The sequence below is a fragment of the Ptiloglossa arizonensis genome, chromosome 8 (genome assembly GCF_051014685.1).
Source record: "Ptiloglossa arizonensis isolate GNS036 chromosome 8, iyPtiAriz1_principal, whole genome shotgun sequence".
Lineage (NCBI taxonomy): Eukaryota > Metazoa > Arthropoda > Insecta > Hymenoptera > Colletidae > Ptiloglossa > Ptiloglossa arizonensis.
The window spans coordinates 11,789,915-11,804,826 of NC_135055.1; the positions used below are offsets into that span (position 1 = coordinate 11,789,915).

At 38.0% G+C, this 14,912-nt stretch overlaps 1 protein-coding gene across 2 annotated transcripts in view; it reads right to left on the reverse strand.

Annotated features, from left to right (window-relative positions):
* Positions 1–14,912, reverse strand: part of Ptx1 (pituitary homeobox homolog Ptx1) — an 86,115-nt gene that overhangs the window by 32,005 nt on the left and 39,198 nt on the right. For both annotated transcript variants that reach the window (XM_076318137.1, XM_076318136.1), the window contains exons 2-3: positions 14,647–14,844; positions 6,745–7,001 (exon numbers count right to left, since the gene is read on the reverse strand). In XM_076318137.1, coding sequence (XP_076174252.1) covers positions 6,745–7,001; positions 14,647–14,844 — 455 coding nt within the window. The remainder of the gene's footprint in view (positions 1–6,744; positions 7,002–14,646; positions 14,845–14,912) is intronic.

The window sequence follows — 14,912 nt, forward strand, 5'->3', positions numbered from 1 at the left end:
CTCTCGCCCGGAATCACGCACGGATTTTATCCGGAAACGGTTCGGTAAATCCGCGGACAAAATAGATAAGCATTAAATGTTGCATCGGGATTAATTAAGCGTAATGCGACGGCTAGAACCGACTAAACGCGACCCGATCGCGATCGCGATCCCGCACGCGCCCTCCGTAAATTTCAACGCGTATCTGAAAGTAACGCCGTGTTGCGCAGAAATTTCCAGGGAAGAATGACACGGCGCGACGTCACGGTTCAACGAGTCGTACAACCGACCGTGGTGAGCCCCGGGGACGATTACGGTGTACACGCCGGAAGGTAAAACGACAGGGGACAACACGGCACCGCGATGCGCAACGACACCCGCGTCTCGGGAATATTACGCTCCTCCGAACGAAATGGTCAATCGGAGATCTAACCAAGACGGATTTCCTGGAATTTTTTGCCAGCGTGAAAGAGCGATTCGAATCGAACGAAATTTGGGATACGGATGTCTTATTGATGATGTAACGGTTGATCGAGATTTAGGTAGCTTCTCCGAGAAAAGGGAACTCGGATGTATAGAAGTTTAGGGAATAGTATCTTTTTGTATAACGGTGTAATCGGTTGGTGAAGATTTCGGTAGAGTATCCGAGAGAAGACGACTCGGATGTAGTAAAGTTTAACACATGGGTGTTTTATTAGTTGGTTTTACCGTTGGTCGAAGTTTGAGTAGCGTTTCTGAGAGAAGACGACTCGGATATAACGAAGTTTAATACACGAGTCTCTTATTAGCGATTTAACGGCGCAATCGATCGGCGAAGATTTTGATAACATCTCTAAGAAAGAATACTTCGAATCGACCTCGGTTTTAGCGTACAAGTATTGTTATATATTTATTTATTCAAATGTAAACTTGCATAAAAATTTAATAAGATCGAAGACTAACTACGAACCTTTAAGACTAACTACCTTGGTTCTCCTGTGCTCCAAAATTGACGCGCTAGACGACACAGTGTAGACTCATAGTCACGATCAAGTTTGATAATTTTATTACCGACATAATCGTGTAAAGGATCGGTCGAGATTTTGGTAGTCCCTCTGACAAAAGGCGATTGGAATCGAATACAGTTCAGTGTCCAAATATCTTATTCTGGACGATGCATTTGGTTAGGGAAGAATGGAATACGGTACAACCGAGTAAACAACAGAGCTCTGGTATCAGGCGAACGAAACTCTTTCTCTCCCTCTCTCTCACTCTTCGGAGGCCTTAAAATAATATAAAAAATTCGCGATCGCGTCCGTGGTTCCGCGATAGTCGGGATCCGCAGCATTTTGGTACATGGCGTATAGCACCGTGGCGGGAACACCGTGCCATGCTCCGTGTGGTTCTATAAATCCAGGAGGGCTTACCGGCGCAAAGCTTCCCTCGTGAGCTGCGCAACCCCACGTGACCTCGTGCCTGCCCACTTCCATTCCCGTTTCTCTTCCACCCCGATCCCTGCGTTCTGTCCGAGCTCTCGTCTCGGCGATACGACCCTTTCTAAAGGTCTCGTTGAAACAAACGAAACCACGAGGCTCGTCGAGTCGAGATGCATGTGCCGACGCTCGAGCGCGACTCAAACTGCAAACTGCGTCGCCGATTCGACGTTTTGCTCGAAACACCGCGTCAACAATAATTTACCCGACGATTCGTAACGCGAGATGTCCACTTCGTTCTTAGACTTCCTAATGAATATATAACAATAGTTGTACGCTAAAACCGAGGTCGATTGAAAGTGTCTTTTCTTAGAGAAGTTATCAAAATTTTCGCCGATCGATTGCGTTGTTATATCGCTAATAAGAGACTCGTGTATTAAACTTCGTTACATCCGAGTCGGCTTTTCTCAGAGACTCTACCCAAACCTTGACCAACCGATTGCACCGTTATGTACAAGGTACCTCTTATTCGCTAAATTTCTGTATATCCGAGTTCCCGTTGAACTTTGCTACATCCGAGTTTTCTTTTTTCGGGAACGTTACTCAAACTTCGATCAACCGATTGTGACGTTAAGACACTAATAAAACACTCGCTTGTTAAACTTCGTTACATCCGAGTCGCCTTCTCTCAGACACTACCGAAATCTTCACCAGTCGATTACATCGTTACATAATTAAAAATATATCTATTCGTTAAACTTCTTTACATCCGAGTCGCCTTCTCTCAGACACTACCGAAATTTTCATCAGTCGACATAATTAAAAATATATCTTTTCGTTAAACTTCTTTACATCCGAGTCGTCTTTTCTCGGAAATGCTACTCAAACTTCGATCATCGGTCGTTACCTAAATGATACCTTTTATTCGTTAAATTTCCAACACGGATCCTCTTTCGAAACTCGCCCGACGCGGACTTATCCGAATGGAGACCGACCGACGGTAGAGACGGGGTTAGTAGTTTTCGAACCATCCGTCAAAGACAAGATGCTTCGCTGATGTTTCGTTAGGATGAAATAAACAGTAATCGACACCGACTCGGTCGTCGATCGTTTCTAGGAATTTTGTTTTTCAAATTATGGTTCTGGTTTGAAATTTACACCGTTTGTTCCAGCCGGTTCTACTTTATTTAAAGTCTAATATGGCTTCATTCCGATTAAAACATAAATACACTGCACTTTTTTCATCGATTATACTTTTTCTATCAATTTTCCCAAAAACATTATCGCAGCGATGTAACCACTTTTTATCAGATAATCTGTGCACCAAGATTCCAAAACTGCATCAGTATTCGATAGGTACGACGATTACTATGACAACTACATTTTGCAACAAGAACACGATTTCCTTCGAAACGTATTTTCTATTTGAAATTTTTACTCATTCGAGTACGATCGTTATATAACAAGGAACAAACTGATCGGTAATCGATATACGATTTTTCCCCGAGGATTTACGATGATGACCGTAAGAAAATGGTCTTACGCGATTGTCGGTTACCGAGCATCGTTACCTCGATCACCGAATCGATGGATTTTTGCACGCTTTTGGGATGACCCCGAAATTTACATATGTAAATACACGGAAGCCGCTACGCGCGAGGCTTTGGTTACCATGGCAGATGGCACGCCGGTATCCAAAGCCGCAAAAACGTTTGGTGGACCACGGGTAACCCTATTGGACAAATCTAAAGGTAAACACCACTTCGTTGGAAAATGGACCCCGATACTATTTTCTCGATCGACGAAGAAAAGAAACTACAAAACTGGATGCTAACTTTCGAAAGAGCTAGCTTTCCCGTCACATCGGATCTGCTGTTAGATTTTAGATTCACCTACATTTTTATCGTTGTATCGTGTAATACTAACCCTTATTGTTTCAAGCGGTGGTAATACTGGTAACTTTCAGTCAGAAATTTTGTTTTTATACTCCTATTTTGTGTTTACTTAACATTTATAAATATCCCTACGAATAAAAGAAAAATTGTAAGTTTACAATTCCTTGAAACTCGTGGAACGATGTGTCGTTAATATATTTTAAGTGCCGAATCTGCCAACATTTTAATCACTTCAGAGTGTGCTATATTTTTGTTTCAATCTGTACCAAAGATACTCTGAAGCTTGTAAATATAGACAAGGAATTTCATTTTCCATAGATACAGAGATTCTACGCCTATGCGATGCGACTGTTACCACCTAAATATGAGGTGTGAAGATTACTCTGTCGTTTGATTTCTAGAGACTTGACAACTTACGATCTCTGCATGGTACTATTCTGAGCCGAAAAGAAGACCAACGGGACACAGGAGTAGTCTTTGCCTATTAATTAGGTGACACGACTAAATAACACTAATAGATGTGCTTTGTCCTTTGTCTTCTTTCCAATTCTGAATAGTAGATGCGATTCTAACCTATACGCAACGGTGACGTTGAGCCAATTGCAATGGCGTCGGTAGACGATTCCATCTAGTAGGATTTGGAATAAATCGACGTTGTACACGATAATAACAAAAACAATAATGATAGTAAAAACTAGAAAGAAAAGTAGCAACTCGTAATTTCTGTGATTCGAGAGAATTCATTTCATCGAAATCGATACGTAGATATCGATGGAGGTGATTTTTAATATTCTTTATTAACGAATACGAGTTTCTCGAAGCACCTTTGTTCAACATTGGAAATTTTTGTAACGAATATGTTAGGATATCTCAATCACCGTCCCTGTGTCGTAGATAATAATGTTTTTTGGGAAACAAGATAACAACGATGATAATAATAAAAATAATAATAATAATAACGCGTATTTGCCAAACTATACAAGAAGCGATAATAAAGAAAGAAGTAGGAAAAATAATTGTAGCTTAGTTACGACGTCTAGTAAACGTCGATTTTTTCATTTTTTTTTGTAACATTGTATATCTGTTGAGCATTAATCGCTTTTGTTACGAATATGTGTAAAGATTGAATATTTGCTAAGGAACACGTTATTGTAATTTATATCGACGCGCGAATTAATCAAATTGATGAATTTAATCGACACAACATTGGTAATCGAGAATTAATATTTTCGCGACCTCTGATACACGCAATATTAAAAATTTATCATCTCGAATCGTTCGTTGAGACAATACTCGTCTTTGTCCTACAAAAGATTTCAATTCAATACATACGTACATACTCAGGTATATTACTTTTCATCGATAATTCGAAACTCTTTATTCATACGTTGATATACATTATTGATATACGTACGTACGTATATCGATCATTTTTCACCGATAATTCAAAACTCTCATCGCGGACAATAATTTTGTTAATCTTTTCAGAGCTTCGAATAATTTCCACGAATCTCGAATAACGTTGTACCCCGAAAAAATACGAGCGAGTCGAAAATTCGTGATTTTTCTCGAAATTATCGGCGTTAGGCGAAGGAATGCCATTTTCCGGAGGCCATGACTGTAGACACGGGAGCTCGAGGTATTATCTGGCAGAAAGAGCATGAATTGTTGCCTTTGTAATCGATACTTCGTGGCATCAATGCGTCCATTGTGGGTTTCTGTTGCTACTTCGATCGACTCGAATCGAAAGTTACGTCGATTCGAGTTCGGCCGGTGCCGCGGCGTAATTGAAGCGTAAATTCTGACAACTATCAGAAAAAATGATCACCAAACTCGCTAATTTTACAGTCCAGTCATGCTTTCCAAGGTTTCTATCGAACAATCGGAATCAAGTCTGACTTAGATGCAAATTGTCGCAAAATAATTGTATCTAATTAAAGTCGATTAAAAATTCACTTTTACGAAATTTACGTTCCACTGTGAACAATAATAAGATTGTTGATTTAACGTACGTTACTTGTTTCATTTTTATGTACGCAAATAAATTACTAAAATTGTTCTTTATTACATTTTTCGGTTACTTGTCGTTAATCTGAACGTTATGTTAAAAGTAACATCTATTCTATACTCCATATTATATTTTTCGTACAAGTTTAAGATATTTCAAGTTTGTATCGATTCTGATATTTCTTCTGTTACGAAATTTTATTAAAAAAAGTTCCTTTCTTAGTATGAAAAAAAATTCTTTTCTCAGTATTAAAAAAAAATTGGTTTCTCAGTATTAAAAACAATTAGAATCTTTTCCTGTTTTGAAGCATTGTGCGGCGAGTACTTTGCAACGATGCGTCGCGATCGGAGGAGATATAGAAATCGTTTCCGTCGAAGACGAAATTGTTTGTCCGAAATCAAGAATACGATCGATAGAGGCTCGCTCGATCGGCCGATAACGCGACGAGAACGCGATAGCAGTGTCTTTCGATGGAAAAAAAAAGAATTCGGTGATCGAGCGTTGCGCGTCGATTCGTTTTCCATTTTTTTCTTCGAATCGAAAACAAACGCGGATAAACCGTCGCGAGTCGTTAGCAAAAATCGAGCATCTCGTTCTGGTCTTGTGCGATATTCGAAGAAAGAAACAAATATTACGGTGATTCGACGAAGATGAGAAAAGATGAGTCGAGACGATCGTGACTGGACAACGTTTATCGAAACGGTTGGCGAAATATTTCGATCGTTGTTATCGGTATCGTATCTCTGAATCGATACTCCGTTCGATATCGAATAATTTGAATATTCGAAACGAACGACGATTAGTATCCCTTGTTATTATAATTTACCAGATAGTGGTTTCTACATTGCTCCGTTTCCGAGAAAAGAAATCGCTCGGTTCTAATTTTCCTTGCGGGGTGAATTTTTTATTTTATTCTTCGTAAAACGCAAAAAGAAATTGTTTCTCGGATCGTTCGATGTTCGAATTAAACAAGTTCCAAAAATATTACAAAATTACAAGTTGACGTTTCGTTCTACCGCTATAGAGTTCTCTTATCCACTTGTTCGTAGTGCGCTAACAATCTTAATGATTTTTATTTGTAATTTGAAATTGGTCGAACTTTGATTTTGGTATCGAAATTAATTTTCAGCCGAAAGACGCAATTGTTGAAACATCCTCACTTACTGTGATTCGAGATTTTGGAGTAGTGATCAACAATTATTCATCTTTAATTTGAAACATAAATTTAAGGGAGAAAGTTACAAAATTATAAATTGGCGTTTTATTCTACCACTTTAGAGTCTTATAGTTTACGTATTCGTAGTGTCCTAACAATGGTCGACGAATTTTATTTGGACTTCAAAATTCATCCTTCGAGTTTCGTTTCAAAATTAATTTCCCGCCAAATTGTGCACAGAAGATGCAATGCGCAGAAGAACGCAATCAAACGCAATTAAAGATTGTCACTCACCCTGACTCGAGGTTCTGGAAGACGCGTCCACTGGCCTATATCTTCCCTCATCGGCAAGTCCGGATACCGATTTCTCGCAAACAAAGCCTCGAGCTCCTGAAGTTGGGCCGTCGTGAAATGCGTCCTCTGCCGCCTTTGGCGTTTGTTCTTCTTTCCATCCTTATCGTCCGTGTCGTTTACACCGACCACGTCACCGGGGGAAACTACCCCTCCACCGGCTCCCAATTCGTGTTTCACTTCTGTCGGTGTCCGAACACCTGAAACGTGTTAAGATATCACGTTCTTCGCGAAAACAATGACCCTTATCCTACGAAGATACACTCCGCGTAGATTGTACCGTACGGTGTGTCCCAATCGTCACCGGTCGATTTACTTCGATCGATAGATTGAAATCGACCGGTGATGATTGGGACACCCTTTGGAACGATGGAAGAAACGCATCTCTCATCGTTCATTTTATTCATCCATAGCATGAAACTAACATGGCCCACTTTTAATCTCTTTTGCTGGAAATTAAATAGCAGAAGCCTGTGACTAACTGACAAAACGAACTTTGTTAGTTACTTACTTGTAATAATTTCTATTGAAGTTTGAAGTAGATTGAGTACAAAAAATGCATATAATCGCACTATCTAGTTAAATGTAAACAAGATTGGCAATGTTTTAAAGTATTTTAAGAAGCTTTCCAGCGCAAGAGGTTAAACAAACATCAATGAAATAAATATTTTTCGGTATTTTTTTGTATATATAGTTTAAGGTCCGTTAACTTTTTACAACTCTTCTCAATTACGCCTAAGTTACGAAGAAACTGTAACAAAAAATTTACCGTTTATATTAATTTCTTTTAACTTTACGTTGGGCCTTTCGTCGTATGCGAAAATAAGTAATTATTTTACGTTATTCTGTACAGAGTATCGTAGAATGTATGTTATAAGATATAATTGAATATATTGGTGACAAAAATAAAACAATATTTAACCAAGTTATTTGATTATATCTTATTTACGCTTTTTCTTGTCTTTCAGCTCCAACGATTACACAAGGGATTATTTGCATTGTACAAGATTACAGTGTAACCGTGTTTGGTATTGTTTGCATTATCATAATTCGTGAAGAATGCGTTTTCAAGTTGGGACGTGTTGTAAATTCTGGAATACAAAGCATCTTGCTAAAATTTAGCAACAAGACATTAGGAAAAGGTTGATGCAACAATAACTTAAAGAATAATTTAAGGAAGATAATTCGTTTACTTTTAATAGTAAACAAACCTTGATGACTTTCTTCTTTTCTAATTTGTTGCTTGTTTGCTGTAATTTGTTCAAAAGTAAAAACTGGAAACGATGGAATATCTATTTAAAACACGCAATATTTGTACGTATTATTCCTACTGCAATTATTGCATTGTCATTTGCATACGATAAACAATGGCTGGACATTTTATCAGCCATTGAATTAAATTAATCATACAGGGTTGGGTGAGATTCCTGTTTACGAAGAAGATGATAGAGGATCAAAATGTACATAAATTAAAAGGAGTTAAACTTGCACCATTTTTCGACTAATCGATTCAAATATAAATAAAGTTTTTCCACCGATTGTTCTTATAGCACGTTTTCGTTGGATAACACTCGATGAAATTTCACGTGGAAAATTTACAACCACTAACAGAACTCAAAATACGCAAGTGGTATCCAAATTATAGCGTTGCTTCACCTTGGAGCCTTAAAATGTCGATAAATATTATTTATATCTATTTCCGGCCGCGATAAAAATTAGCACGAAACGATAAAAGAAATATTTTATCGTTGATAAAATTGGCTATATTTCTTCTACTAACGGTTCCGTCCACTGCAATGGAATTTGTTTGTAAATACATTGGATGAACCGATTAACGCGCTTGAAGTTGATTTGTCATTGGAAAATACTCGGATAATTAACAATTTCTCGAACGATTCGCGAACCGAATTAATTATCGCGAATCCACTTTGTAAATTCATCCCTAATCGAGTAACTCTCTAAGAAAAAAGGAGCCTATAGGGCTGTGGGCCCTTTTTCGGAAAAACGTCTTTAATCGTCATGTATTTAAGAATGTTTCTCCCAAATTTCGTTTAAATATTCTTCAAATTAAAAGTAGAACAGCAGTTATCGTCCAATCGCGTACAATCGATGTTTAAAATTTGTAAATTTTTCTTAAAAATGTACGAATAAAATTATCCATTAAAATATTTTGAAATTTTTCAAATAAATTATTATTATGTATTTTCGACTCGAAGAAAACGAATACTCTCCTAAATTGAATCGATTATCTTATTCTTTTTCCAAGGTAATTTTTTACGAGAATTTAAAGTCGTTGATATTTTGTTAAGTGGCATGTTACATTTTTTTCGATATCCTTGTGTAGCATTAAAGAACAAATCAACTTTATAAATCACACCGTTCCGATCATTCGATCTCGATAAATATACATTAATATGTCTTAACGTTATCGAACAATTATTGCTCGATGGATTTGTACTGAAAAGTTTGTTTACGTTGTGATTCTCGTCGTTGAGAGCGTTCATTGAAATTATCATTTCAAATGAATATGCTGCTGCACGAAGCAAACGCAGTTAATGTTTTAAGTGCAGTGTCTTACGATCCGCATACAAGCACACAACTCGAACGAAAGAGTGGTATTATCTTAACAAACCTGCTTGAACACGTGAAATAATAAATTATTACAGCATGTACTTTAATTGCGCCACAGGAGTCGAAAAATGTACAGAAATCATTTAGAACGAGTCTTACAATTATACTTACACTTACTTGTGCACTTGCTTGCACATACTGCATTAATGCGAATGACCATCATTTTGAACACAAAAAAATTGAACATTTTTCGATCTCGAACGAACGGAACAATATGGTACATAAAGTGTGCTATTTAAACAAATATCAATGATCTTACATTCTCGTAAAAAAATGAGCTCGAAAAAAGAATAATACTACCACCACACGTGCCCCTTTAGAAAATGCAACTTTGTACCAAGCAGTTTCTTCGTAGAACCATAAACAATGAAGATATTTAAGCATTCCTATTTAAATGGTCCACCCTCTATATCTTTTTCTCTTCACTCGATATTCTTCGTATTTCCCGAAGATGTATAAATAATGCTACCACCACTATTACCTCTTCGAACAGTACAACTTTATCCCAAAGAGTTCTTCCATAGAACCATAAACAACGAAGATATTTAAGGCATTCCTATTCAAAGAACTGTAATCCTTTCAAAATTAAAAAGAAATTATTCTTCTCTGGATATTCTTTATACTCCTCGAAGTACAAATACGTAAAATACTGTTCGATATATGTACAAATACGTGAACAAAATTACGTATTAAACTCCTTCGTTGTTTCGACGAAGAAGAATTACGATTGTTGCCAATTTTCACGGACACTTCCTCGAAGTATTCGATTGCGAAACGTCTGGAATGGAAACGCGTGAATCGATAGAAGACGATGATCGTGGATCGGTAATCTCTGGCTACGGTGTGGCTGTGCCTGGTTGCTACGTAGTAACACGAATGCGTTTGTCACGAACGTGACAGTGACAGGTGAGGACGTGTCACCCCTGACTCCGCGGCAGCGAATCGCCAGCTTCCCTTACTCGCATTGACAGCCGTGTGATCGATCGCCTCCTTTTTCAAAGAGCACCGCTATCACTGCGTCTGATGATGCCGCTAACTATCTTCCAGCACGAAACGACCCTGCCTATTTACAGAGGTAACCTAATCGACATAAGGTCGCCCCGATACCGGCAGCATTCCGCTCGAAGATCGTTCGATTCCTCTATCGCCGTATTTCAATTTACTCGGTATTAGCCCAATCTACCGCCTTGGAATATCACGCTGGGGGGATTCTAATATTTTAATAAAACCAGACATTCGAACTGACCCACCCCGCGACCGTTAAAGGCAAACGGTAGACATTTTGAACTAGCGATCGTTAATTATTTTAGAAGCTCCGACTTAATTAACCAGGAGTTTCTTTTCTTTTTTTTTTTAATTTACGCTACTCGAAGAGGCGTTGGAATTTTTGTATCGTCAGATCCGTGGTAAAAGTTCGTCGTTCTCGCAGGTGCAATTTTTATTTCTCGACGAACGATCGGTACGGGATTTGGTCGATTTATTCGTTAATGGAATCTTCCTTTGGGGTGTGTCAAATAATAAAGAGTTTCTACCGACTCGCTTTGCGACTCTTTTAACGAGTATCGAGCGAAATTTCAATCCGACGATTCGAGTTTTACGAACTCGAACGTCCGTTTGAAGATTCCAGAGATAATTCTCCAAGAGAATCCCAAAAGTTTGACGTTGGTTGGTATTAGGAGAGATAATCGTGGAAGCGTCGTACAACGGTTTTGGGTTATATTAAACGCCTTGGATTTATTCGAAAGCGCGATATTTGAATTTCGTGCGAATTTCTCTTTGTTTGCGCGTGACCGGGTCGTTTTTGAATAAATTTATCGCTCGAGAAAGGAGATGGAAAGATTTCGGAGCAATCGTGTGTAAAATGGAGAGTGTATTACGAATATCGAGAAGATTGTCGTTTGACGAAGAAGGTTGTCGTTTGTGTACGATTAGACCCAAGAGGTTTAGACTATTGTGAATTTTTATCACTAGTTGCAGGTACCATTCCAGTGTCTTGAAAACCATGAGTCTTTGTTCGAATTGCTTCGTCGAACCGTTTACAAAACGGTGAACAGTTTCAAATAACAATAAACGATATACTATACATTATCTTCATTATTTGTTCATTTTACGATGAGAATAGGATAAAGGTTAGAAATTTTGGACCTAACGCACTGTATTCGTGAATGAACTCCATTACTTGTTCGTTTCACAGTAAGAACAGGAGAATGGTCATAAATTTTCCAGAGACAATGCTTTGTTATTCTACACCCCTACGAGTATTTTAAAATTTCCAGGTAATTATAGAATTAATGGAGAAATCGTAATAATCCAACAACTACGAGGAAGTCGCGAATAGAATGGTCGGTATTATAACCTAAAACATGGTATATAAGATAAATAATTATGTCACCAATTTTCCACAGATACTTTGTTACTCTGTACTTCTACGAGTATCTAAAAATCTCCAGATGATTATAACAGTATTATACAATCTGTATCATAACCTAAAACGTGGCAATAATTATAGGAGCAAGGTGACAAATTTTCGACAAGATACTTCGTTACTCTGTACTCCTACAAGTATCTAAAAATCTCCAGATGATTATAACAGTATTATACAATCTGTATCATAACCTAAAACGTGGCAATAATTATAGGAGCAAGGTGACAAATCTTCCACAAGATACTTCGTTACCCTGTAGTCCTACGAGTATCTAAAAATCTCCAGATGATTATAACAGTATTATACAATCTGTATCATAACCTAAAACGTGGCAATAATTATAGGAGCAAGGTGACAAATCTTCCACAAGATACTTCGTTACTCCGTACTCCTACAAGTATCTAAAAATCTCCAGTTAATTCTAAAACGAAGAAACGATCATTTCTCAAGAGTAGGCGGCAAAAACAGCTTGCCGTGGCCGATGAGGAGTTTCGAATCCTGACACCCTTACGAGCTTTAGCGGCAAGAAGAGGAACGTGCTGGACTCGCGTAAGGAGCACGAGAGGCCTCGCCCTCGTCTCGGGATTACAACGAGCGAAGCGAGATCCGTCCCCGGGGTTTGTTGTTAACCAGGACCGTAAGACTCCGAGAGATATTTCAATTTGCGGGGATTTGGGGCGGCTGCGAGAGCGTCGGCTAAGTGCCGAACAAACGTGCAAACAAACGACGGCAGCATTTTCCTCGCCTTTCTCCTGCTGCACCCGACGACACTCTCTATTATCATTTGATTTCATAGTCCGTGAGAACGGGAGACGATCATTCCTGCCGGAATTTCCCCGCTGCCTTGGTTTTATCGATGCACGAATCTTCCGGTAAAAATACCACTCGTATCCACGTCTTTAACATTTTTTCACCGTTTACTGTATCGAAGTCGATGAACTATCGAAAAGAGCACAATCTCCGAGGCATGGATTTGGTTGAAAATTTACTTACTTTTAAATTTATCGAATATGTATTACATCACAGGGATAAATATTTGATAGTTGTTTAGATATTTACGATTGATCTTTCATCGTTACGTTGAGATATAATTTTAGTCCAATGGACTAACATGATTGTTGGGTAACGTATCGAACTTCTTAGATCGTGGTTCGATTTCATAGGGATGGATAATTCTTTTTGTTTATTTAACCGTTCGAATTAATCAGAGTTTACGTGTGAAAATGTACATTTATAAAAAAAATTAAATTAAATTAAAAATAGATAAAATGTCTTTACTTATTAAAAGGTTTTAGCTTTATTTGGTACGTAAGAGATACAAGAATGGTTCTTCTACGCAAGGAATATGAAATCTATCGTTATATACAGGACTGTGATATTGTTATACACGTTAACGATTTATTATGTTCTATTAATGTTCCACAGAGGAACTTAATCGTGAGTATTTGAAAAACTATCGAGTACCTGCAGTTATGGTGTTACTTTTCGTAAACAGAATCGAAATCTGTCAGTATGCAAAATTTCACCTAAATCCTTGACCGAAAGTCTTGCACTCTCCTTGAGTTAGATCCGGGTAGATGGACTTCCGGAGTTTCAACCGACCCACAAATTACTTAGAACGTGTTTGCTCGATTTAATTACAGCTATTAAGAGATACCACTCGCGAGAAGGTAAAACAGATAATTCGCAACGTTAGCCCGAACAAACATATTCGAGCGTATTACACTCTTCGATCTTGGTTTTTAAGTCTTCTTCGGTAAGTGAAGTAAATTTTAATTCGTATCGAAAGTTATATATTTCCTACAGTCGTTTTTCGAATTTTCGTGATTCGGTCTTGTGATTTATTTTCGTACGCGTTATCTCGAAATTTATAAAATTATATTCTCCTTCCACAAATTAATCGTCATGTTGTAAAAATTATACGAATCAAAATACGAATACGTTGGTACACGTGTAATTAAATATACGTAAAATAATACACGTATAACTAAATATACGTCAAATAATACACGTGTATTTAAATATATATGAAATAATTCATGTACATTTAAATATATATGAAACGATTTCACTCGTACTCAAAATAGCCCATTGAGCATAAAACACGGATACAAATGTACTCCAAATTGTAAATTAAACTACTTTTAATACCCGTTCAAAATTATGAATCCCCATAAGAAGTTTCTTCGTTGTAAAAATTGATTCGAATAACGCTTTACTGCTAAAACATGGCGTTGTATCGCACAGTGATTCGAAACGTCCAAAATGCGAAAAAAAAATGATAAAACATCAATTTAGAAGCACTAATTTACCCCAGAATTAGTATCTGAATGTTTCCACGATCGCTGATTACGAATTTGAAATAAAAATTGTTGAAAACAATACGGTAGACCCAGTTCGTTGAATAGATATTTTAAATAATCGTCATACTTTCATATTTTATTCTCACGTTTACCTTAGCATTCAGGAGACATCATTAGAGATAATTAAATTCTCAACACTTATTTTCATTAAACGTTCCCAGTTACTTGTAACCATAACATTATATCATCCCCTAAAACTAGCACCTACACTCCAATTGCAACATAATATTTCTCACAAACTGCAAGACATTTTTCAACAATTTTTACCACGAAACTGCGTAAAAAGAAAATCGTTTCTCAACACTGTCAAAAATGTTCGAACCACTGTGCGTTCCAGAAAACCAGACCCCAGAGTTATGGATCCAGGGTACCGTTTCGTTCAACAAGCGAGCAATACGTAGTTGTCGGTAAAACGTTGAGACATACCTTTTCGGATGTTCTGCCTGTGCATGGTGTTCGTGCGGGACCTGGGCTGGGCGGTGGAGAACCCACCGGAGGGTATCGTGGGTGTCGCACCCGGTGTACCAGGGTTGCTTCCACCGGGGGTGTGAGCTCCGTGACCCGTCGAATCGAGCCTCGCCAGACCCCCGTTCGTCTCGTCTCTGAAGTCGTTCTGCGCCCATACTGCAAAACGCATCGCACACCCTCTTGCAACGTCGTCTAAGCTCCCGTAATCTCCGCTATTTACTAAC